A 24,631-nucleotide genomic window follows, 5' to 3' on the forward strand; every position below is an offset into this window, starting at 1 on the left:
TCTTTTAAGAATTGATAAATTTTGCTTCTTTAAAAAGTGTAGAAATGCGTACTGATGTGTTAATCCACTAACAAAATATTTAATGTTTGATTTTGTTTCAGCTGCTAGAACCAGTCTGCCATCAGCTGTTTGAATTTTATCGTAGTGGTGAGGAACTTCTGCTTCAGTTCACGCTGCAGTTTCTTCCAGAACTGATATGGTGCTATCTTGCCGTTTCTGCCAGTAAGGACCTACAAAGCAGTGGCTGCATAGAAGCACTTCTCTTAGGAGTTTATAACTTGGTTTGTATTCACACTTGATAAATTAATTATTCTCTCTTGGGATAAAGTGCAAATTACTGTGTGATGTCCCAAGGGTCCTCTTAACCAGTTAGATCTAAATCTCTGTGACATACTGCTATTAGCAGAAATGATCATGTGGTTTTTTCAGAAAACAAGCCAGAAATCTGGAATATTAACTTGCTTTGGTTTGGTATTCTCTGTATTGACATTAGTTGGATTTAGCAATTGTATTTTGAAGCTTTAGCATAGTGGGATGAAGGAAGCTGTTTTAAAACAGTTGAACTACGGGGCATTCATCAGTAGGCATTCTTCATATCACATGTTTACCTACTAAGCTCACTGTGATAGTAGTAGAAAAACTCCTCCCTGGAGCGTGCCTCTGACTAAATATTTGGGAGAGTTGCATGGTAAAATGGGCTTTGTAATATTCTAAAAGGAAAAGAGGGTTGGAAGTAGGTTCGCTGCTTCCTTCTATAGTCTCTCTCCACCCACCCCTCAGTATCTCCTGATATGGTATGTGAGATATTGGTGGGAAAATGAGTGTGTGTGTGTGCTGCAGCAGGAAGCAATCTTTGTTGTAGAATTCCCAACACCCTTTTCTTCTGCTTGAAAGTGAAAGACGTTGGGAGGAAGGGCAAAGTGGGTGGGTGAGAGAGACTACAAAGCATTATCTTGCTTTCTGTTACAAGATAATGGAGCAATAGATGAACAATGTGCCTTTCCTATACTTTCCTTGGCTCTACTCTGTGTCTTTGGAGTGGGTGGGAGAGACAAACATGGCCTGTATTCTGGGAAGGCATTTCCATTTCTGTACTCTGGTTAATATGCATAAGCAAACAAGTAAGCATACTAATGAAAAGAATGTCATTAGCTGATGCAGTTAATGGCTACCTACCTGAGTTTATAACCATGGTAATTACTTTTTCTGTATTAAGCTCAGAATTGGTGTTTAACCGCATCAGTGGTGTTTAAATGTGGAATGTCTTGATTTTGATGGAGGCTTAAAGGAAATTCTCATTTCTCAGTTTTCTATCTGTACTTAAATCAGTAGTCTCATATAATAATAAACTAACAAATATATGTGGCGTAGGCTTTCTTGGTCCAGTCTATTATGCAAAATGCATTGTGTTCATCTTGTGGGTAAGTTTATACACCTTGAGGACAGAGAGATCAGAATAATCAAGGGTCTGTCAAGGGAGCCCCCAAAGTCAAGCAATTTAAGAGACGGCTGAGTCACGGTGCTATGTAAAGCACAAGTGACTTTCAGAACCTATAAAAATGAGTATGACTATCAGCCATTAATGATAAATAGACCTAGCAAGATAAACATGGTAAATAAGATGCCTGAAGAGGGACATGCTACAAGAAAGAAGATTCCACCTAAACATTAGGAAGAACTTCCTGACAGTAAGAGCTGCTCGGCAGTGGAATTTGCTGCCAAGGAGTGTAGTGGAGTCTCCTTCTTTGGAGGTCTTTAAGCAGAGGCTTAACAGCCATCTGTCAGGAATGCTTTGATTGTGTTTCCTGCTTGGCAGGGGGTTGGACTGAGTGGCCCTTGTGGTCTCTTCCGATTCTATGATTCTATGAATTGTATTTTTTTGCTGCAACAGACTAAACATGTAAATGTTGTATGCAGCTGAGTGCAAAGGAATTTTATAAAGTTTGTAATTCAGTGTGTTATGCTATAGTATTCCTTTTTTGTGAGAAAATAAGTTAAAATGCACATTAAAGTCATTGTGTTACGTTCAGGGACAACCTTCTGCTACTCTGCTTAACAGAAGGCTCTTTGAACCTGCAGACTCCTGTCAGTAGAACAGATTGGGGAGACTCTTTTCACCAGTTGGTCCCCCTCCAGCAACTCATTGGACCTAAACCCCCTGGAGCACATTTGGTGGTGAGGGCAGTGGTGTATGGGGTGTTTGTGAATGTGCTGGATCAAGAGAACTTTCCATTAACTGGTGTATGCCATTAGATATGACCCATAAGATTTATTTAGGACTCTAAAGAAGCAAATGTATTGAGCAAGATTAGACTTGATTAGTAATTATTTCCACTTGAGTAAAACTTCTAATATGTCAGCTGTCAGATGCTTTTTGATTAGGACATCCTAGATGTTAATACGTAATAATAAGATGCTGGATTTCCACATTCATCCTCTTGTAAATTCAAATGTTCACGTGTGCATCCATTTAGTAGCTTTGGGCATAATTAAAGAGCTAATGAGGGATGGGAAGTTCATGCCCTACTCTGTTGCAGTTGCTCAAGTGATTTCTAATGTAAACAAAATTCCATATATTTTTCATTATATGACATAACTTTCTTTTATACCTTACAGGAAATAGTTGACAAACAGGGGCACAGTAGGGTATTAAGTTTTACAATTCCATCCTTATCCAAACCTTCCATATATCATGAAGTAAGTTTAATAGAGACACTTCTGCTTCCATATGTGTGTGTAGTTTTGTTGTAGCCTCCCTTGCATGAATGTCACCTGGCCTTAATTTTGTCATCTTAAGGATAAATATTTTTTGCTTTAAAAGTCTGCTGGTAGTGCAACTAGTTGCTGTATCTTACAAAGGCACAAGTGATTAGGGCAAGGATGAACACAGAGTACCTGGGTTTTGCAAGCTGATTAGCTTATTGTCCTATGCCCTCCAGGTGTTTAAATTGTCTCCCATCAGCCCCAGGGGGAAATGGCCAGTGGTCAGGGATAATGAGAACTCTAGTACAAAGCATCGGGGATGGGGGGGATCAGTTTGGGAAAGATTGTTCTAAAAGTATCCTTAATGTGAAATATTTGAAGTAAAATATGATGGGCTTCAGTGTTCTGGAATATATAATGTTGAGTTTAAATTACCATATCTGAGAAGTATTGTCATGGCTAAAGTTCTAATGAGTTTCAGGTATAACTATGTAGAACAAGCATAGGCAAACTTGGCCCTCCAGATGTTTTGAGACTACAATTCCCATCATCCCTGACCACTGATCCTGTTAGCTAGGGATGATGGGAATTGTAGTCTCAAAACAGCTGGAGAGCTGAGTTTGCCTATGCCTGATGTAGAACCTAACTTATTTAAAATTATGAAATATTTTACATTACTGGTAGTTTGGTCAGTGGAATAATAAAGCTGAAGATAAAATGAGAATAAAATGTCTGTTGTTGGTTAGTGTTTAAGTGCATGAAAACTGTGATAACCAAAAAATTTGATGTGGTTCAACTAAACGTTTAGCACTGAAGTATAAGGACATGTGATAGCAACAGACCCTCTTGCAAAGTTAGGTCTGTTGCCAAATCCCCTGCTGCAAGGGAAATTGGGAACATAGCACAAGGTGGGCTGAAGGGAGGAGCTGAGCCTGAGCCTACCCCGCCCCTACATTTTAGCTGGTTTTCTCCTGATGAAGCTCCAATATCAGAGGAAACTCCTGTTAAGAGGTCATTAAAAAAGGTAAAGGTAAAGGGACCCCTGACCATTAGGTCCAGTCGTGACCGACTCTGGGGTTGCACGCTCATCTCGCATTATTGGCCGAGGGAGCCGGCATATAGCTTCCAGGTCATGTGGCCAGCATGACAAAGCCGCTTCTGGCAAACCAGAGCAGCACATGGAAACGCCGTTTACCTTCCTGCTGTAGCGGTTCCTATTTATCTACTTGCATTTTGACGTGCTTTCGAACTGCTAGGTTGGCAGGAGCTGGGACCAAGCAACGGGAGCTCACCCCGTCACAGGGATTCGAACCGCCGACCTTCTGATCAGCACATGGAAACGCCGTTTACCTTCCCGCTGTAGCGGTTCCTATTTATCTACTTGCATTTTGACGTGCTTTCGAACTGCTAGGTTGGCAGGAGCTGGGACCAAGCAACGGGAGCTCACCCCGTCACAGGGATTCGAACCGCCGACCTTCTGATCGGCAAGCCCTAGGCTCAGTGGTTTAACCACAGCGCCACCTGGGTCCCTAAGAGGTCATTAGCTCTTTTTAAAAATAGTTTCACTTGGAATTGCACAGGGAAGAGTTCAGCTCCCCTTTCTAACCCACCTGTGCCAGTAAACTGATCTTGTTACCACTCTTAAGTTACTATTGAAGTGGCACAATGAATCTTCTGTACTATATTTTAGTGGCCTTTTCCCGTTTTCCTTATGAATGTACTGCTTACCATGTAACCTTCAGTTAAATTTTATACTTTTATGTTTGTCAACAATCAGCTGTCTATTTTAGTTTCTTTGTGCTTTTTTCTTTTAAAAAAATATTCAGTACTGCTGTTCTTAGTGATGTATTCAAGTATCTGTTTTTCTTAGCCTTCGAGTATTGGTTCAATGGCTCTTACTGAGGGTGCTCTATCTCAGCATGGCTTATCCAGGGTTGTGTATAGCGGACCTCATTTGCAGAGAGAGATGTTAACGGCACAAAACAGGTAAAAATGCATGCTGCTGCTTTCAGTCTTATACAAAATACCAAACTTGGCCAATTATCAACTATCCTTCCATGTTATCTTCATATACCACACTTAACAGAACTTTTAATAGTATAGTTTAGATGTTAGTGGTATGTTCTTGATAACAGTTCATAATGTGTGTGTATCAAGCCATGTGTATTTTTCAATGAATCAAAATTCTTTATTTGTTCATAGGTTTGAAGTATTGACATTCCTTTTGTTGCGTTACAATGCTGCCTTAAGCTATATGCCTGCAGTTTCTCTTCAATCTTTATGTCAAATCTGCTCAAGGTAAGTTTTCTTTCTTGGTTGAACTGAGAATAGTATTTTAAAATTGTAATCCTATGGTGTCTGTTCCAATCTGTAGAGCTTGGTACAAGTTAAAACTCCAGTGGGTGATTTTTCATTTCTGAAAATGCGTAATCTAAAACAGTAATCTAAAAGAGGGGAGGACAGATGCTTCAAACAGTACTTTTGGAACCCAGCCCTAAGCAGTATTGCTGTCTCTCCACATTTGGCCAGTGTGAAAGAAGAATGGGTATGCAAGAGAGCTCCCTGTAGGGAAGTCATATTATTGAGAGCTAGGCGACCCTGCTCGTCACATTTGGCCCATGAGGCTGATCCTAATAAGGATCTGGCCCATGGAGTCCAAACAATTCCCCACCCTGAGTCAGTCAGATGTACACTCAAATTCCTAAGTTTAATTTATTGGTTTGTCAAACTATTGTATCCAAGGCAAAGCTCTTCAGGAATCCTGCTGGAATCTTTTATGATCTGGATTGCTAATTGAACTTGATTTAATAGAAATTTGACCAGATAAGAGCAATGTTTTGGTTTGTAGGAGACAACTCTGAAATGATGGAATTGGCTAGTTAGATGCACTCTGATTTGACCTAAAAAAACAACATGCATTTCAAGATTCTTTTATCATTTTCAACATAACAACTGCACAATATATTTCCTTTTTTTAACACACAATCAAGCAATCTAAAATAACAATACTAATACTAATTATATTCTTTTAGGATCTGTGTTTGCGGATATCCTCGTCAACAAGTAAGGAAATACAAAGGCATAAACAGCAGGATTCCAATTTCCTCTGAATTCATGGTGCAGATGTTAACTGGGATTTATTATGCTTTGTAAGTTCAGGAAATGTTATGTCCTATATTTTAAAAAGAATAGTACATTACTGGTTGGACAGTGCACATAATGCGTAATGCTCATTTATATGACAGAGTGCAGTGATCCTATGGGTGCTGTCACAAAAGATTTTAGTTTCTGAAAGTTATATCTTACCTTTCTGAAAACATAATGACTGACTCTAGAGGAATCTTAAGGCATGTCAGTGTGCCTAGAATTGTCTTTCCCAGGAATGTTCTGCTCAGGTTCTGCTTGTGGAGCATCTGATTGGCCACTGAGAACAGGATGCCAGACTAGATGGACCACTGATCTGATCCAGCAGGACTATTCTGATGTTATTATGGCGCACCACCCAAGTTTGAGTAAAGTTACCATCTGGGCATCCAGAAGTAGTGGCAGACCAAGCAGCACTTTAGATGTTCTCCTTTACACCAGGTTTATCCAATTCCAGGTCCTCCCATTATCTCTGACCATTGGCCATGCTGGCTGGGGAATCACCAGACAGAGTCAAATGACTAGAAAATATCGTAAATATCGTAAATATCAGTGTTTCCAAATAGCTTCTATTTTATTGAATACATGTTGTGCATTTTATTTCTGTTATGATAAATGATTCATCCAGATGGATCTATAATGAATAACATGTATGGCTGTGATGTTGAAATGAATAATCATTATAATCAGTTCTGATTTTGTGTCTCTGCTAACTTTCTAGTTATAATGGAGAATGGGATCTAGCTCGTAAAGCAATGGATGATATTTTATACAGAGCACAACTGGAGTTATATCCAGAACCACTGTTGGTAAGTATCTTGTGTTAAATTATTCTATAGCATTTGTACATTTTATTTAAAACATTTATATCCTGATTTCCCAGCTCATATGAACTTGCCAAAGTAATGTAAGCTAAAATTAAAAAACAATTTTCCATAACAATTAAAAGGCAAATCATAGGCAATGAGCTAATAAAACCTTCCAGAAAAAGAGAAAACATTGGAGAAGAAAACAAATTGAACACTAGTCTGGCCATGGATCTGCTCAAAACACAGGCAGAGTAGGAGCCAGTTGGATATCCTCAGAGAGGAGGGAGCTCCATAACCTGGGAACTACTGTGGTAAAGGCAATCTCCCTCATTACCACCCTCCATACCTCTAATAGCAACAGGAGATCTTCTCCAGTGTCCAAGTGAATGGGTAGCTTTATGTAGGAGGAGGTTGTCCTTTAAATAGCCTGGTTCTTGGATATATAGGGTTCAAAAACTAATGGGTAGCTTTTAAAAATTAGTACTGGAAATTGATTGGAAGCTCTAGATGTAAACTAGGGCATGCATAATCAAGGGCAGACATGCATTCTCCAGTTGGCCTAAGCCAGGCATGTCAAACATGCGGCCCTCCAGATGTTTTGGACTACAATTCCCATCTTCCCCAACCACTGGTCCTGCTAGCTAGGGATCATGGGAGTTGTAGGCCAAAACATCTGGAGGGCCACGTGTTTGACATGCCTGGCCTAAGCTATACAAACACACTCCCGGCCATGGCTGCCTAGCCTTCCAAGGGCAAAGCTGCCTTTAAAACAGGGCGGCCCAACTCCATTTCTTTGGGTCTGGGGGTACATTTGGCAATCTAAAACACTCGTTGGCACCATAAAATTCTCATTTCACAAGACAGTCTGGTGCTGCTCAGAACCCTTCCCTATAAAAGCACCTGAACACCCCTCCAAAAAATACAATACAGAGACCAAAAAGCAATCACCACCTCCTACATCAACCAAAAAAGGCCCAAAAACTATGTTAATAACATTTGCAAATTGAGAGAGGGACAAGGGGCCTTGGTGGATGCCAATGAGGTGCTGTAGTGTCCATGGACACAATATTGGGGACCCAAAGCCTAAGGCATAATAGTCTCTCAATTTTTAAGAGCACACAGTAAATAAATTGTCAGAAACAAGGACTTCTGTACACTTGGAATGACAGTGGAGGGGGGAAACATGATTATAAATGGACTTCTGCAACAGCTTTTAAGGCAAGTGTTCTCAGTCTGAATTGTTTACTAATCCTCTAAAGCCATAACTGAACAGATGGAAGTCAAACTGTTTTTTGTTTTGACTTTCATCATATCTATATTGATGCTTTCCTTGATATATATGAAATGTTGTTTTAATTCAAAATCTGGTATTGATGTTGAAAATTTATCACACTTTTTTGTTGATTTCTTAGGTTGCCAATGCAATAAAAGCTTCGTTGCCTCAGGGTGCCATAAAATCTAATAAAGAAGGTACAAAATGTATTCAGGTTGAAATTACACCTACTGCATCTAGAATATCAAGAAATGCAGTGACCAGCCTGTCTATTCGGGGCCATAGATGGAAAAGGCATGGTAAGAAATGGAGTTAATGAAACTACAATTTGTTAACTGAATACGAGAAGTCAAGGCTTCCAGAATGTCATTAAGTTGACTGGTGAATTAATTGTGTTATTTAATTTCTTTTATACAAAGAGATACTATGACTTCCTCTATCAGTACTCTGATGCATAAATAACTCTATGCTTATTCAGTTTACCATTCATTATTCCTAAATTTTAATATGTACACTGCAAAATTAGTGTGGGTGTGCACTTCAGCTGCCCGTATCCAGAATTTGATAACTGGAAGTTTCATCTCAAGTTGAAAGCTTCTGTATATAATTTCATTAAGAAGCAAAATAATAGATTGAATTCCCAAGAGTAAATTAAACTGTGTAAATTAAGATAGCTAGAACTTCATTATTTTAAACAGTGAAGATTATCAAAATCAGTGATTTTTATTATAGTTATTTAGCTCTTAAAGTGTCCATGTAGGTTTTGTGTTAAGAATATGTTGCAAAGAAGTAGCATCCGCATAGAGTACAAGGCGTTTTATTTTCATTTGTTTATGGGATAGTCACTATGAAATTATTTAATCACAACTTTTGATCATTAGAATAGATCTTGAATGTACCCTTCTCCCCAGTTGGATGATCTAAGGCTTATTTCATCCTGCAGAAAACAACACATTCCATTGAGAGAGAAAAATTAGGCATACTTTGTATAAAACAAGACAACATCTATAATCTACAACATATTGAGGGGCAGTATCAAGATTTACTGGGATTTATCACTCACATAATGGATTTATATCCACTATGGATAAAAAATTAGATTAGCTTAGCCCTACCACTTCAACAACCTTTGGACTGGGAACCTTTTTCCATTTTTATCTACGGATATAAAGTCACTGGAGAACCTCTTAATAGTCCCAGTAATGTTTTCTGGCTATATTGGAGATCGGTAGAGTATTTCATTTCAGTCCTATAGTTTAAAGCTCAATTTGTACAGGTTAGTGGTATCTGTTGAGATGAATCTGATCATACAAAGATGTTGCTGTCTTCTAAATGAACTGCAGCAGAATGCTTTTAAAAAAACCTACTACTATGAAATACATTTGATTACTGATTTGGCTAGCTGCTCCTTCTGTCTTGTCTCCTCATTAAGAAACTGTTAAGAAAGATTTGGAGTGTTGCCCAAATTTCACTTATTTATTTGTTTAAGGCATTTCTATACAGTACTGTTTTAGCATTTCTAAATTCAGTAACTTGCAGAATAATGGTCCAAGGACACATAGCACTGCTTCCTTCTAACTAATACAATTTTGTATCTTTTTATGAAACTAAATATACTGATAGCCCAGAAAAGTTAAATAACTTGCACTTTTTAGAAACCAAACCATTCTTTAATATTGCCTTCCTGCAGGAGTCATACTTGATGATACAGGTGCTGAAGTTCACGAGTCAATGGTTAGGACAAGTGTTTGCTGCAGCAGATAACAGTAAGGAAAGAGGCTTGATAGAATTAGTAAAGCAACTGACTCCAATAAAGATGAACAGTTACTTTGTTAAGAAGAACAATTATTTGCCAGGTATGCAAGTGTTGCTGCAGACTCCTAAGAGTTAGTAAATGGCGAACTTTCAATTCAGGAAGGTGGTGGTGTAAAATGGGGGGGGGGAGTTCTTTGTCTCCTGCAAGAGAACTTTTATAACTTAACTGTGTTTAAAAATAATCTAGAAGAAAAGATTGGGTGTTTCTAGGCATTGACCTTCTTACCACAAAGGAAAACAGTGTTTTGCTTAAAGCTTTGATTCAGAGTAGAAAAGAGGCATTTCCCTGTTCCATTGCAGTCATCTCCAATTACAGTAACTACAGTACCTCCTTTGCTATTTTGTGTCAACCAGTGTGCATGCAGGTGGCATCTACTTGGTCTCACTAAGCCTGCTACACCAACCTATTGCAACTGCCTAGAAGAACAAAAACCCTACTGCTGCAACCTGACCACTTCACACAGGTGTGGGGCAAAATGCTTTAGCAAAACATGTACTGTGGGCATTAAAACAGGAACTTCCAGATTATCAGAGGTCCAGATCAATGCCATAAACTCTCTATATGGAAAGCATGCATACCTGCCAAGTTCCTCTCTGAAAAATAAGGGACCGGACCGGAAGTAGCATACCGGAAGTAGCGCTGCCGCCATTTTGGAACTGGGCGGAGCATGCTCAGAAGTGACTTTTGATGCTGCTGTGCCCAGTTCCAAAATGGCCACCGCGCCAGAATAAACCGGGGAAAAACAAAAAAAAATCCATTTTTCCGGCTGGGGACAGCTGGAAAAACAGGGGTTTCCCGGGGAATACGGGAGATTTGGCAGCTATGAAAGCATGCCACCAAGTGGAAGAGATTTTCAGTGTTAGTAGAGGCATGGAATTTAGTTCCAGGTGTTTCTGTAGGGAACACTTCACATAGTTTTTAACTCAAAGATGGTAAACTTAGTCGGTCATTCATCAGGTTGCAATTTTAGAATCTGAAAGGTTTGGTCTTCGATTCTTCTCTCTCTGTGTATTTTACAACAATAGCATTATTATTCTCATTTCCTATTAAGTTAATTTGCATAAGAAAAGTAAAGCTCTAGTGAGTTCTTAATTTCTTGAGTGTTGAGCTTGGGAAGCTATGCTTCATACTTAGTAGCTTGTTGCCATAAACGATGGTATAATGACACAAAGTGTATATGTGGATGCCAAAAAGGTGGTTTATTTTTAGGCAAGCATTTTATTGCTGAATTGGCATGCTTTGGAGATCTCAAGTTCTGTATGAGAATGAAGAACTGGGACTTGGAACAAAATATTGGGGGTATGGTATATTCCCCAGCCGTAAAAGAACAGCAAGCAACCTGGAAGAGGAGCCTAGTAGTCCTGTTCAGTCGTTGCAGGAGTGGGGCAAAGGAAAAGGACTTCTTTTTGTGGTTCTTTGCTTCTCTTTCCTCCTCCCCACACCTTTCCCTGCTATGTTGAGAAGGGGCTTCCAACCTGAGCATTCTATAGATATATGGCAACGATTTTTGATGAGCAGCAAAATTTATTGTTTTTCCTAAAATATCCCTATGTAGTGCCATGGAGGCAGGTTTTTTTGTTTTTTTTAATCTTTATGTTTCCATAAACTAATCCCACTTCTTAAGGATATCATTGTGAGCTGTTAGGGGTTTGAGCAGGATGGTGTCCTCTCGTTCCCTACCTTCCCTGTTCCACACAATCTGCCAGACATCTGGTTCCTTTTATACCCACCTTTCTCCCCATGTAAGCTCAATTGTCCTCAACATTTGGGGGAGTTCTGAATCTCCAGTGGTGTGCATTTGGGTTACGCTTTGAATTTTACAATTTTTCATTCATTTTAATAGCTTTATTGGCCTGTAGGATTCTCCTAGTATATAGAAACCATACATTTATTTTTGATTGTCCTGTTTCACTTTGAAACTGATAGGCATTTGATTACCTGAATTTGCTATAAAATGGAACGATTATAATTTTTATTTTTTATTAATTGACCTCAAAGCTACTTGGCTCCCAGCTCTTCAATATTTTCTAATCCTCTGTCTTCCTAAAAACACTTAGTGACTTGTAATAGTATTCTCTAAACCAGAAATCATCCGTACAACTAACATAAAAATACAGTGTCTTTCTTTTATATTTATTGTTCTAACTGCTTGATTTTAGAAAAGGAAAAAATATGAGACTGTAAATACATTATGGGTGATTTGGAGAGTAGACTCATTGAAATAATGGACTTCACTGGGTCTACTCTGAGTATGTCTTAGTTCCATAGGGTGATAGCCAGCTATCTGAATCTTCAAGGTTAAGATTCCAGTTAATCAGAGTCAAAATGCTGTAGAAGGACAAAATGTAATTCTGTGGTTTTTTTCTTTAGTGGTGCCAGTTCAGCTTTTTAAATGTGTTATATATTAAAGTAAAAAAACCCCTATGAATTACTGAATACTGTGACTAATGTTGAAAAGATGTGTTAAGCCTCTGTTTTTCTATATGATTTTCAGGGTGCTTAACTTGTAAAAATGCAGTTGATGATGCAGCTCTTTCCAGTGATGCCCACCTCCCTTCCTCTGATTGAACTTTCAAAATCTGATTGGACAGTGTCTATGTATTTTTGTAGTCTGTTCATTTTCAGTTTAGACTGAGAATTCCATTTGTTACGAAGCTCATGACCTCCTTATGACCTTTAGATATTCAGGCCCTGTTTTGTTCCAAATTTGGTTGAACCTGGTTCTACTACTCATGTTGGCCCCTAATAATCATTCAACACTTAAAAAAAACTATTTAGTTTTTGTCTGTCCAACAACCAGCAGAACCTCTTAGTTATTTTAAGTTGCTCAGCAACACAAAGGGGCCAGTAAGTTTTGCTAATATATTAAAGTTCAACATTTCAATTGTGCTACAAGTGTACTATGGTCCTGGCATTTGTTACTGCTTTCCCCTTAGAAATGATGTAAATTGCAACAGAAAACTTCCAAAATGTGTGATAGAAATTGTGCAGATCAAATGTTAAATATGCATAAGGAAGCCATAGATTAAGGCAATCATGACAGCAGTGCATCTGTTTCTTCCTCAGTTTAATACCATATTCTTCCTATAACAAAGCAAGGTTGGCAGCGTGAAGATCCGTGACACAAAGAACTTGTAGTATTTGGCTGAAAGATCACTTATTGGCAATTTTTAGGATTCATTTTTTACTGATGTTTTATAGTTTTCTTTGTAACATTATTTATTATTTTGTTAAACTGCCATGAGTGTTTCATAATAAAGGTGTGATACAAATGTTAGAAATTATTTTACTAATTTTCATTGAACTAAGGGTAATGACATTGGGGAAGATTCACAGCCTTGCTATGATCTTGTATACAGTCTGAATGCTCATGTACCTACCTAAAGAAACAGGGCTCAAATAGGGATCAGTCTACAAGGGGATGGGCCATATGTTGAAGCCCAGAGGGAGAAAAAGGGTGGCCTGGCTTCAGAAAGGTTCAAAATATTTTCTGTAAAAACATTTAGCATAGTAAATCTCCATATGTAGGATAAATGTCGATTTTATGTAATGTCAAACTAATACAGAAATAATGTTGATTACAATACAACTCTGTTAGATAATTTCCAATATATTACGGTGCAACCTACAAAGCAATTACTTTATTATGCTGTTTCTGGATTTATTATAGTTTACTTTTACATGATAACTTTAGAGTGAATGTATTTATTTACGTATTGAATACAGTAGCAGCAGCTGACAGGTAAGACATGGGCTATAATTGAAATGTCTAGAGTTTCGTTTTTAAATGTTCTAGTGGCAGCAGAATCACTTTACTCCCAGAAATAATGTATGTCCTTCCTACTAATATTGCTAAATAATAGGACAGTAAGCAAAACATCTGACCATAACATTCAGCCTTCTAGTTTTGTCAGATTTGTCTTTTTCGTCTTTTTTTGTTTCTTTTGTCTCCATGTTTTTGTTTCAGCCATTTTTTTTGTTTTGTCTTATCCATTTTTTAATTCTAGAACAACCAGATAATGCTAATGACACTACTGAATCGGGCAACTTTGTCATACCCGAGATTAGTGTTACAAATGTGACTGGAGAGAGAACCGGGAATGGGGAAAAAAGCAGAGCACCAACAGAGAATGATGCTCAGCATATACAGGGTGTGCAGGAAGCACCTACAGATCCTAGAGTTGACAGCAAAGGCATGCCAGAGATCAGGAGGCAAAAATCTGTAAGAAAAATTATGGAGGATGGAATAAGCTCACCTGGCAGAGTGCAGTTTTAGCAGAGCACTTTGTAGCTACACTCAGAAGGTATCGATTGAAAGGGTCACTACTGCATGTTTGGAAGATTACAGTACAATAAATATATTTGCATGTTACCTTGAATAAAACACAACTGCATGCTTTGCACATAGAAAGGATCTTTGTGCTGAATACATTGTTAGCATGCTGGTAGTTCTTAAGTTTTAGCATGGGAAACCACACTGAGAGAGTTCAAATTGGCGGGCAATTGAGATATTTTTAGATCAGTACTAATTTTTTAGCTATACAAAGTCACTTAAGGAAATTTTTCTTCCAAATGTACATAAACCATGTTAGTTCATCCTATTTTTTATTTTTATCATTTTAAATCTTTGGAGCCATGAGAGCTAATACTCCAGTGTGTAAGGTTTCTAGACTTCTCATTACACAACTTTGTACTGCAGAATGTGACCTTTCAGTCCTTGAAATATAAGCACTGTTGGGTTTGCTAAAATTTGAGAACCTGCAGGTGATGCCGTATTGGCTTTTATGGTGCCCTGATGATCTAGCGCCATGATTAACTCGCTATGCAGATAGTATGTAGATGCCTTTGCACATATTTGGAATAAATATATTTCTACCTTTCTGTAATATATCTAACATTTTTCTAATCTTTTGCATGAATAATGAGTGCTTTTTAAAATTGCTACAAAATAAGATTATAAGCATGCTTCTAATAAATTTTCTTTGCAATTCTGATATAAATTCTACTGTACACTTTTTGTCAATTTGAGATAATTGGTAAGTTTTATATCTTCTCCTTAATCGTCTGCTTTGTGCTAGGAAATGCCAAAATCTTAACAGTACTGGATGCAATCACTTGCAAAACATGGTTGAGTAAATTCATATGTTCATTGTCATCTTTTTCTATGCAGGTAATGAACTAGGCATTCCAGAAGAAGAACTGATAGAAGTGTCTGAAGTTGATGAGGGCTTTTACTCTAGGGCTCCTTCTACCACAAATCATTCTGCTTTCAGCAGCAACACCAGTAACAAGACTCAGCTAAGCAAGAGTCAGCGGAGGTCTGGAGGAAGCAAGGTTGGAGGAAAAGAAAAAGAAACTGTTGGTGAAGCCCACAAAGATCACCTGTCTCGTAAACAAAACCAGCGAGCAATGAGTGAGAATTTAGAGCTTCTGTCTTTAAAGAGTCTGACCCTGACTAGCAGCCAATCTCTGCCTAAGCCAGGCAGTCATAGTTTGGCTAGAACTAGCACTACTCTTTTTAGCAAATCCTTTGAGCAGGTCAGTGGTGGTGTAGTCCCAAATAATCACCACAGTGGCACAGAAGCAAACAGATTTTCAGTCTGTAGTCTGCAAGAGGAGAATCTGATTTTTGGAGCCGACAGAATAGAACTTCCTATTTCAAGCAAACAGCCAAATCAGCAACGACCACCTACCATCAGCATAACTTTGTCAGCAGACTAAGGAGCATCTGACTAATTTGTCAGTATAAGAGATTCTGTTGCTAGTACTATAGCCCTGATACCCTTAAATTTTTTTTTTGAGATGTCTAAATTGCAAGTTTTAAGGATTGCAGTGTTTAAAAAGAATAGGGTAGACAATTCTAAGTATTTTATAATAATGATGTCACAGTCTTTGAGATTCTTAATTTGAGGATTGACATTTGTAATAGTACTACAATAAGGTTTGTACTGAAAATCTAGTACATGATGAACCTGTACCAGGGAAATTTTTAAAATATGGGTTGTGCTGCTTGTGCAAGCTTCAGTTACATGTTTTTGGTGAACAATGGGTTGCAATCCAGAATATATGTGCCATTTTACTACTCATAGTAAAATCTTTTTGTCTGGTGCCCCCCACAAGAGGATGCTTATTTTATATTCATCAAAGCAATTTTAGGAGTTCACTCAATGCAGTAGCTTGTAATGAAAAAAACATATTTGGAAGTAAATCAGAATTCTGGATAGAGGTCATTGTGTTAAGTTCGAAACATTGAAATCTATGTTTTCTGGTTTCTGAAGACACCTGCAACAAACATTTTCCAAAATATAGTGTGCATATCTGATTCATAGAGGCGGAAATGAAGCTTTGCTATCTTTTTAGGCACACTAGCCCTATTCTCGTATTTAGAACAAATACAAAGATCAAAATTTGTGCTGAGCTGCCCCCTGGTATGTTTGACCCAGCTGCTATTCTGTTGAATGCCACATGTGTATGCGGACTTAAATACATGGAGCTCAATTCTTGTATTGCCCTATCTGTACAGCTTGATTGTGGTGGTTCACAGATCAGTATACTGTGCATGTACATCTCTACGTAAACTTGAAATATAGTGTGCACAAGCAAGCATGAAGCAGGATGGTGTGACCCAAATTCTTCCCATTTCATGTGCATTTCAAACATCAGCACAGGGCTGCTTTTTCCAGTTTTAATTTTACACGACGGGTGAATTCATAAAGTGACAAACTTTCCTTCCCTATTCAGAGCCTGTAAATCAACACAAGAAACATTGGTTTCTAGTTTCCACTGAGTTGTTAGGTTTTAACAAAATCATGCATCTTGAAGGTTTCAGAAGCTTTAATATTTCAATTAAACTAAAGTATGGAAGTAGATCAACTGTTTATATCATCACTCATTTCTTGCACTGAGCCAGTTTTAAGAGTGAAATGGTGAGCCTTATTTATATGGGTAGTGGGCTGTGTTGGAACAGATGTACCCATTAAATAATATGGAAGGGCAAATTAATATTTGTTTTTGTTTCCCTGAAAGTATAAAACAGGCACCTCAAACTTCGGCCTTCCAGATGTTTTGGACTACAATTCCCATCTTCCCCGACCACTGGTCCTGTTAGCTAGGGATCATGGGAGTTGTAGGCCAAAACATCTGGAGGGCCAAAGTTTGGGGATGCCTGGTATAAAACAAATCTGACATTGGTACAATGGTTTTTTTAAATGACCTTGTTACAGACTTCAAGGTCATTTCCATGGGCTTCTGTGAAAGGTGTTTCTGTTCATGGGGGTATGTTGTGAATGCTCCCACTTCTGCACTCCCCCCAAAACTAGATTCAGATGGACTTTTTGGAGATTGTTGGTTGGATGTGAGGGGGGGGAGAAGGGAGGAATCAATGGCACACCCCAGTGTAAGCAGGTGTGCCTTGTGTTTATGGAATCTGGCTCTAAGGTGTAATCTCCAAGTGTAACAAAAGCTGTACCTATGTGTCCTCCCATCCTCTCTAGTTAGTATTAAATTTCAGCTAAAGTACATTTCAACTCAGAACTGCATAATAGTATATAATTTGGTTCTCTTGTGCTCCATTAGCTTTATGCTTTAAGTCACAAGCAGGTGAAAACCTTGTGAATATAAGGGCTGGATATAAAGTAAGAATATTAGTTAGATCAAACTTAAGTAAGTCCCATTGATTTCAATGGGTATCATCAGAAATTGTACCATCAATTCAAAGGGATTGTCTTCTCTTAATTTCTAGAAATCTATGTTCTCTAACCAAAATTAGCAGCTTTTATCTAACTGAACTAGATAGTTTCAAAAAAATATTTCCCCCCTCAACAGAATGAAATTTAAACTCGTGGGCCTATATTTTTTTAATCACTGATTTACTTATCATAACAGTATTATACTTGACCTTTTACAAGCGAAAGCATCTACAGTTTTCACCATATTTTACTGGCTTTTAATATTTTATCTAGTATAGGTAGAAGAGAATAACTTTTATACAGGAATATATAGCCATTGTAAATTAAAGTGAGCTAAACTTCTTCCTATGACTATTTAAAATGCCATAAGATACAATATTATGTTTTTTAAAAATGTTTACAGTGATGTAGTTTTGGAACAGTAGTTGATACTTTTGTTTTAATGAAAATATTATTATTATTTTGCACATTTAAGTAATCTTATTCTAGAGTTACACCATAAACTGCCAGAAAGGTTAAAAAAACACATATCTATATACTTCAGTTAGCAATCAGGCTTGTTGCTCAAAGTAACTTTGAAATAGGATATATGAGTTTTCATATTTCCTCCATGATACATCCTGATACAAGAAGAGATTTTCTGTAGATGTGCAGTTATATTTATGTATGATCCAAAGTACAGCTGGAGTGGACAGCTATGTATGTTTCAGACATACTTAAGTATGAACAAAATCAAAGGCAGACAGGCATTTTGATCAAAAACAATTCTTCATAAATATTGTTAGCCTTCAAAGGCAACCTGCACTTTTATAAGCCATGAAAGGGTGATTTGTATAATCCTACCTGTATGGAATAGTGATTTGGAATATTTTAAATAATTCTCATAAATAATTCTCATTCTCTTTTTCCCACTCTGGCCTTATGATACAAGTATTTAAATTGCACAATCTGTAAAGTATTCTCTTGAACTTTGTCCCAGTTTGCTCAAAATGCCTACTATGATCTTGGACCTGGAAAATTATCACATAACAATGAGGTTTATAATGCCTGGGACCTTTAGACTTGTATAACATAATTTTATTTGGCGAGTGGCAGTTTCCATTCTGAAATAACATTGTGTTGCTCACTTTCACATTTCAAACCAGCTCTGGAATATAAAAGCTACTTTTGCTTTGTTAGATAATTACATTTTATCAGTACTGAAACATTCTTGTGGTTCGGGCAATTGAAAACTAGGCTTCAAAAACCTTTGCTAAATAATAAATGTTTTAGGGAGGTTGCTTCTGTGACTGGATGAATGTTATCTACTATTTAAATTACACAAAAAATAAATAAAAACAAACTGTACTTGGTTCATTTATTAACTCATTGCTGAGTTTGAATTCTACTGAAAGTCAGTTGAACTAACACTTGTCACATAGTGAGACAATTAAAACATAGTTGGGTTGCCTTTGTTAAGACTTTGCTGTGGTGGCTAATAGTTGTTTTCTTTAAAAGAAATTAATGAAAAAATTGAAGACCACAACTTGGGAAGAACACGTACTGAAAGATTTTAGCAATCTTATTGAGGGAGCCAGCCTTTGATCAGATACATAAAATTTATGAATGTATCTTTCAGTGATGGGTACATATTTTTCATGTTTTGGTTTTTAAATGGGCTAATTTCTTTCTCTGAATCTTTACTTTTGCATAGTTCCACTTTTGAAAACAATGGGCTCTATGTATATTTTTAATAACTTGCTTATTACAGGGAAGACTTAACACCAGTTGATACATTGTTCCTTAACAATATGACAAAGATTAAATTAAGTGTGCCACTTTCTCTTTTGTACTGTAGTTTGTGAATATTTTCTGTTTTGGTAACAAAATGCTTGTTTTGTATAGTTTAATAAATAAATTGCTTATCTAGAATTCACATTCCTAAAATAAAGAGTCTGGTTTGTTGTTTTAATATCCAACAGGGGTCTTGGTTTCTGAGATTATGTACACTGTGAATACTTACGTGTACAGTGGTGCCTTGCTAGATGAATTTAATTCGTTCCACGGGTCTTTTCTTATAACGAAAAATTCGTCTAGCGAATCCCATAGGAATGCATTGAAATTTTTTGGATATATATTTTTGCCCATAGGAACACATTAATTGAATTTCAATGCATTCCTATGGGAAACCGTGATTCGCTAGACAATTTTTTCATAAAACGAATTCGTCTAGCGAGGCAACCTCCACTCGAAAAATCCTTTCGTTAAGCGGAAATTTCGTTAAGCAGGGCATTCGTTAAGCGAGCACCACTGTATTGAAATTATGCTTCTTGGTTGTGGTGTGATTTTTGAAATTGTAGCCAAGATTCAGTATTTACCACTTTTTTAATGCAATTAAAGTATCACCACAAACACCATACCTTATTTAAACCGTGCCTATTAATACTTCAGATACATCCACACCCACACCAGTATATATATATATTCCATAACATCCTTTGTATTTGTTGTCAAAACCTCACATATATAAAGCAAATACAACCTCCAGTATGTTACTACTGGATCAGAATTTTATAATAATTCGTGAACCCACTAGCAGTGGTACAGGAGGGAATCAGACTGAAAATAAGAGATACGAGACTAGAGTTTCTATTGAAATAAGACTATTTACAGCATAGTAAGTTTGGTGCGGCACAGCGCAGGGATCTGGTCATTGAGCCCATTTGCTGGTTGATGTGTTCTACTCAATGCAGTTGGCAGATCCACTAAGAATTGGGGGTTACATCTTTCAACAGAATTTTACCTCATCAGTTGTTATCACTGCTCTTGTATTAGAATGTTATCCTTTGTGGTCAACCCAATTAGGTGGTTCTAAGATGGCTAAATTGTGAGTAAACTTTTGAGCCTTGATCTTTCTGCTCCCTTCCCCCAAAGTTTTTATCTTCCTGGTAAGAACTGTAATTTAGCTTTTCCCTCCTGTGCAGCTGCATCCATTTTTCTCAAGTTCATGCATAAAATAAAACCAATGGGTAAAATAAATTCCAATCTTCATGGTTTGAAGCACAAAAGAGACTAAGATGAATGTAGGATTTCTTCTCAAAAACACTTCCTAATGTGGTAAAAATGGTTCCTTATCCCAGTACTTTCCTTTGCAGTATTGCTAGGCTAAAAAGATTGTATGATTAGTGCACATGCTAATGGACAAATAAAATGTGATGATTACATAAACTTTTTGTTATGTAAACAGCTACTGCAGGGACTGTGGAGAGAGTTTAAACTCCCCCCCCCCCAGTCAGGATCCCAACTAAAATCACCTCCCAGCTTTTTGCAGCTTCTTGAGTTGAGTTGCTCCTAGTAAAGTCAGAAGCTCTTGACCCTTTGGGTATTGGATGATATAAGTCATAGATCAGGCATCCCCAAACTGCGGCTCTCCAGACGTTTTGGCCTACAACTCCCATGATCCCTAGCTAACAGGACCAGTGGTCAGGGATGATGGGAATTGTAGTCCAAAACATCTGGAGGGCCGAAGTTTGGGGATGCCTGTCATGTTCAGCCTGTGAAACAGATGGCACGCCGTGCGCTGCTCTGGTTCGCCAGAAGCAGCTTTGTCATGCTGGCCACATGACCCGGAAGCTGTCTGCGGACAAACGCCGGCTCCCTCGGCCTATAGAGCGAGATGAGCACCGCAATCCCAGAGTCGGACACTGACTGGACCTGATGGTTAGGGGCCCCTTTACCTTTACCTAAATGGATGACCAATGTTTTATGTAAACTAGATTAGGAAGAGTTGCTTATTAAAAGGTGGCCTATAATGGTGGTACAGCATTACATTTATATATTCCAACCGATCACAAACTATGTAAGGCCCCTTAATTTTAAGTGTGAGAGTTGCCCTAAAGCAGGCACGTCCAACTCTATAGAGACTGTGATCTACTCTCAGTATGAGACTGGCAGTGATCTACCCATTGTCTTTTTTTTTTAGAGTGGAGGGCCCACAGTTGCTGAGCTTTTTTGGGGGAGGTCTAACCAGAGTTGTTGAGCTTTTTTGGGGGAGGTCTAACCAGAGTTGTTGAGCTTTTTTATGGGGGAAAGCCCAGAGTTGTTATGGCAAATTTTCTTTATGTTATTTCATTTCAATAGGCAGTTTTGGGTAAATAGGGAAAAACAACAACTCAAGAGTGTTCCTAGTTTCTTAAGGACATAATTGAAAATGCTAATCTATGTGAAGGTGGGTGACTATTGTGTCAGGATTGCAGTGTTTTTACAACTGCAAAGGTTCTATGTAGATAGTTGTGTGTATGCAGGAAGCGAACATTTGTGCAAATGTCCAGTCTGACAGGATTTGCTGATATACAGTCTGGTTTTATTCAGTACAGAGGGTTGGATTCAGACTTGTTGCACTTAAGTTCCCAATGAAATCAAATAACGACGCAAGATCCAAAGGAAAGCATTCCAAAAGCACTAAACATTATTAATGAATATGGGAAGGTGGTAGGTCTTAAAATAAATTATGGGAAAACCATGCTGTTAACTAAAAATTTGGATAAGAAAGAAAAGGAGGAATTGCAAGAACACACAGGTCTAGAAATAAGAAAGAAGGTAAAGTATTTAGGGGTCTGGATAACAGCAAAGAGCCTAAACCTATATGAAGACAACTATAAAAAAGCTTGGAACGAAATAAAAAGAGATATGGAACAGTGGAGCAAACTACATCTATCACTATGGGGTAGAATATCAGTGGTAAAAATGAACATATTTCCAAAATTAATGTATTTGTTTCAAGTTATACCAATATTGGGGGGAGTGAAATGCTTTGCCGAGTGGAAAAAAGATATAACCAAATTTATATGGAATGGTAAAAGACCACGCATTAAATACCAGCTTCTTACAGACAAAAAAGAAAGAGGGTTTTTCACTCCCTAATCTGGAGTTATACCATGCAGCAGCTGGACTGGTTTGGGTAAAAGAATGGATAACCTTGGAGAATCCAGAACTGCTAGACCCGGAAGGAGTAGGAAATCATTTTGGATGGCATTCTTATCTGCTACATGAGAAGGTTAAAGTCCACAGGAGATTCTTAAACCATCTAATAAAAAAATCATTATATATAATTTGGGCAAAGTATAAAGGAATTCTAGAAACAAAGATTCCCCTATGGAAATCACCGATAAATGTAATAACAGTGAAAAAATTAAACATGGAGGAGAAATTAGCCACGTACCATGACTTATTGAAATTTGAACAAAATGAACTTAAATTAAAAGAGTATGATGATATAAAAAATTACCTCTCGGATTGGCTTGAATTTTTCCAAATTAAGCAAAATTTTAATGAAGATAAAAAATTGGGAATTGCTAAAGAAAAATCCAAATTTGAAAAAGCATTGATGAATAAAGAAGGAAAACACATTTCACGTATATATGATCTGTTGCTGGAGTGGGAGCTCATGGAAGAGCAAACTAAATCAGTAATGGTGAAGTGGGCCCAGGATTTTGTTTTTGTTTTTTTATAATCTATTTTTATTAATTTTCCAATTAAAACACGATTATATCACATTCATTATTTCAAATTATACAAATACATATCAATTAAACCGAATATTATGCCAAATCATATAATATTTTCTGGAGTTCCCATGCTTCAAAAATTTGGGGATTCCTCGCACCCGTCTACTGCCGTCTTTTTCTAAAGTCCAAATCTTCTCTCAAAATCCAAAATAATCCCGATCATTCCCCACCAGTCACTAAAATATTTTCTTCTTTCATCCGATTTTCTCACAGCTGCTGAAATAAGTATCAAACGAGAGTTCACATATATTCTTTCTCCTGTGTGTTTTAATCGTCCTGGCCCCCCCCCATATATCTTCTGTCTGGAATGTCCTGTTGCGTCAGCCTTTCAACACGGAGCAGCGCCATCTTAAAAAGCTTAGATCACTTTCGCTTTCTTAAGCTTTTTATTTTTTAAACCACCGATCTTTGTAAAATTTACAGCTTTTTCAGGCAAAGACAACAGTCACCTTATGTATAGACTCTTGATAAGTTTGTGGCTCTCCTTGCCCTGTAGCTGAACTGAGCTTCGGATCGCTGTTCAAATTCAAAGTGCGTCACAACCATAAATCCACCGAACGCATTCCAGGGACTCCAACCGTCCAGTTAAAGGGGGGCCTCTCTCTTCAGTAGTTTTACAACTTCAAAGGATATGCTCAGTAGAATAGTTTATAGTTCATTACTCACTCAGGTATTCTTTATCTCTCATTTGTTCCAAACAAACAAGGACGTCCCGTCCGGGAAGGTATGGAGTAACTCGTAGAGTATATGAAAAAAAATAAAAAAGTTCACTTCCCTTCTCGTTACGTCCCCATCAATCTTTCTTCCAGATAAAATACAGCTTTGACTTCTCACCCTCAGCAGCACAAATTCCTTGGCAGTAAACAGAGCTTCTTCCCCTCCTTCCGAAGCATGTCCATGAATACGCCTAATTATCTTCTTTAATCATGGAGATCCCGCTCTGCAAGTTGGCGTCCGGGAGATCCGACATTTCATGAGTGCTCTCAGCCCAGCCCCCCCCCACTCCTTGAACAGTCGGAGTGGGTTTGGGGGCATCGCGGGCCCGCGGGCCCTCTCCGTAACCCCCGGAGAGGTAAGGGGGTTGCCTTTAACTCCCCTGGCAACCGCCGAATTCCTCATGAAGGTCGGAGGGATGGAACAAGGGTCAGCCATTCCTGCAGGCGGAAGCGGAACTCCCCAGGATTTTGTCTATAACGTCCTCATGGAGCAGTGGGAAAGGCTGTGGAGAGTGGATTTAAAATTTACCGCCTGTTATAATTTGAAGGAAAACATCTTAAAAATGATGTACAGGTGGTACCAAACACCAGATAAATTATCTAAAATGTACAAAAATCAATCAGATAGATGCTGGAGGTGTGATACCGAAATAGGAACACAAATACATATGTGGTGGAAATGTCCAAAGATGTGTAAATATTGGAGTGAGATCTATGAAGAACTAAAGAAAATGACAAAAACCACATTTAAAAAGAAACCAGAAGTGTTCCTCCTAAACATAATTCCAGAAAACATTAAAGGAGCCAACAGAATACTATTAATGTATGGAATAGTAGCGGCAAGAATATTAGTCGCAAGAAACTGGAAAACTAGCAACACACCCAGCATACTTGAATGGCAATGTTTAATGAAAGAATATGCACAGCTAGCAAAAT

General features: G+C 37.9%; 1 protein-coding gene and 1 long non-coding RNA gene across 5 annotated transcripts in view; one reads left to right on the top strand and one right to left on the bottom strand.

Annotated features, from left to right (window-relative positions):
- Positions 1–19,363, top strand: part of HYCC1 (hyccin PI4KA lipid kinase complex subunit 1) — a 33,611-nt gene extending 14,248 nt beyond the window's left edge. For 3 of the 4 annotated variants that reach the window (XM_088653541.1, XM_035129120.3, XM_088653540.1), the window contains exons 4-11: positions 102–281; positions 2,617–2,697; positions 4,574–4,689; positions 4,906–5,001; positions 5,736–5,852; positions 6,569–6,656; positions 8,069–8,228; positions 14,916–19,363. In XM_088653541.1, coding sequence (XP_088509667.1) covers positions 102–281; positions 2,617–2,697; positions 4,574–4,689; positions 4,906–5,001; positions 5,736–5,852; positions 6,569–6,656; positions 8,069–8,228; positions 14,916–15,466 — 1,389 coding nt within the window. In that variant the 3' untranslated portion in view covers positions 15,467–19,363. Of the gene's footprint in view, positions 1–101; positions 282–2,616; positions 2,698–4,573; positions 4,690–4,905; positions 5,002–5,735; positions 5,853–6,568; positions 6,657–8,068; positions 8,229–13,752; positions 14,050–14,915 lie in introns of all 4 variants that reach the window. The other variant, XM_035129121.3, reaches the window with a different exon arrangement.
- A 3,539-nt stretch (positions 19,364–22,902) lies between these two features.
- Positions 22,903–24,631, bottom strand: part of LOC118092176 (uncharacterized) — a 30,863-nt gene continuing 29,134 nt past the window's right edge. The window contains exon 6 of the long non-coding RNA XR_015946276.1: positions 22,903–24,198. This is a non-coding gene — a long non-coding RNA (uncharacterized LOC118092176). The remainder of the gene's footprint in view (positions 24,199–24,631) is intronic.

The sequence above is a fragment of the Zootoca vivipara genome, chromosome 11 (genome assembly GCF_965207765.1).
Source record: "Zootoca vivipara chromosome 11, rZooViv2.hap1.1, whole genome shotgun sequence".
In the NCBI taxonomy this organism is placed as follows: Eukaryota; Metazoa; Chordata; class Lepidosauria; order Squamata; family Lacertidae; genus Zootoca; species Zootoca vivipara.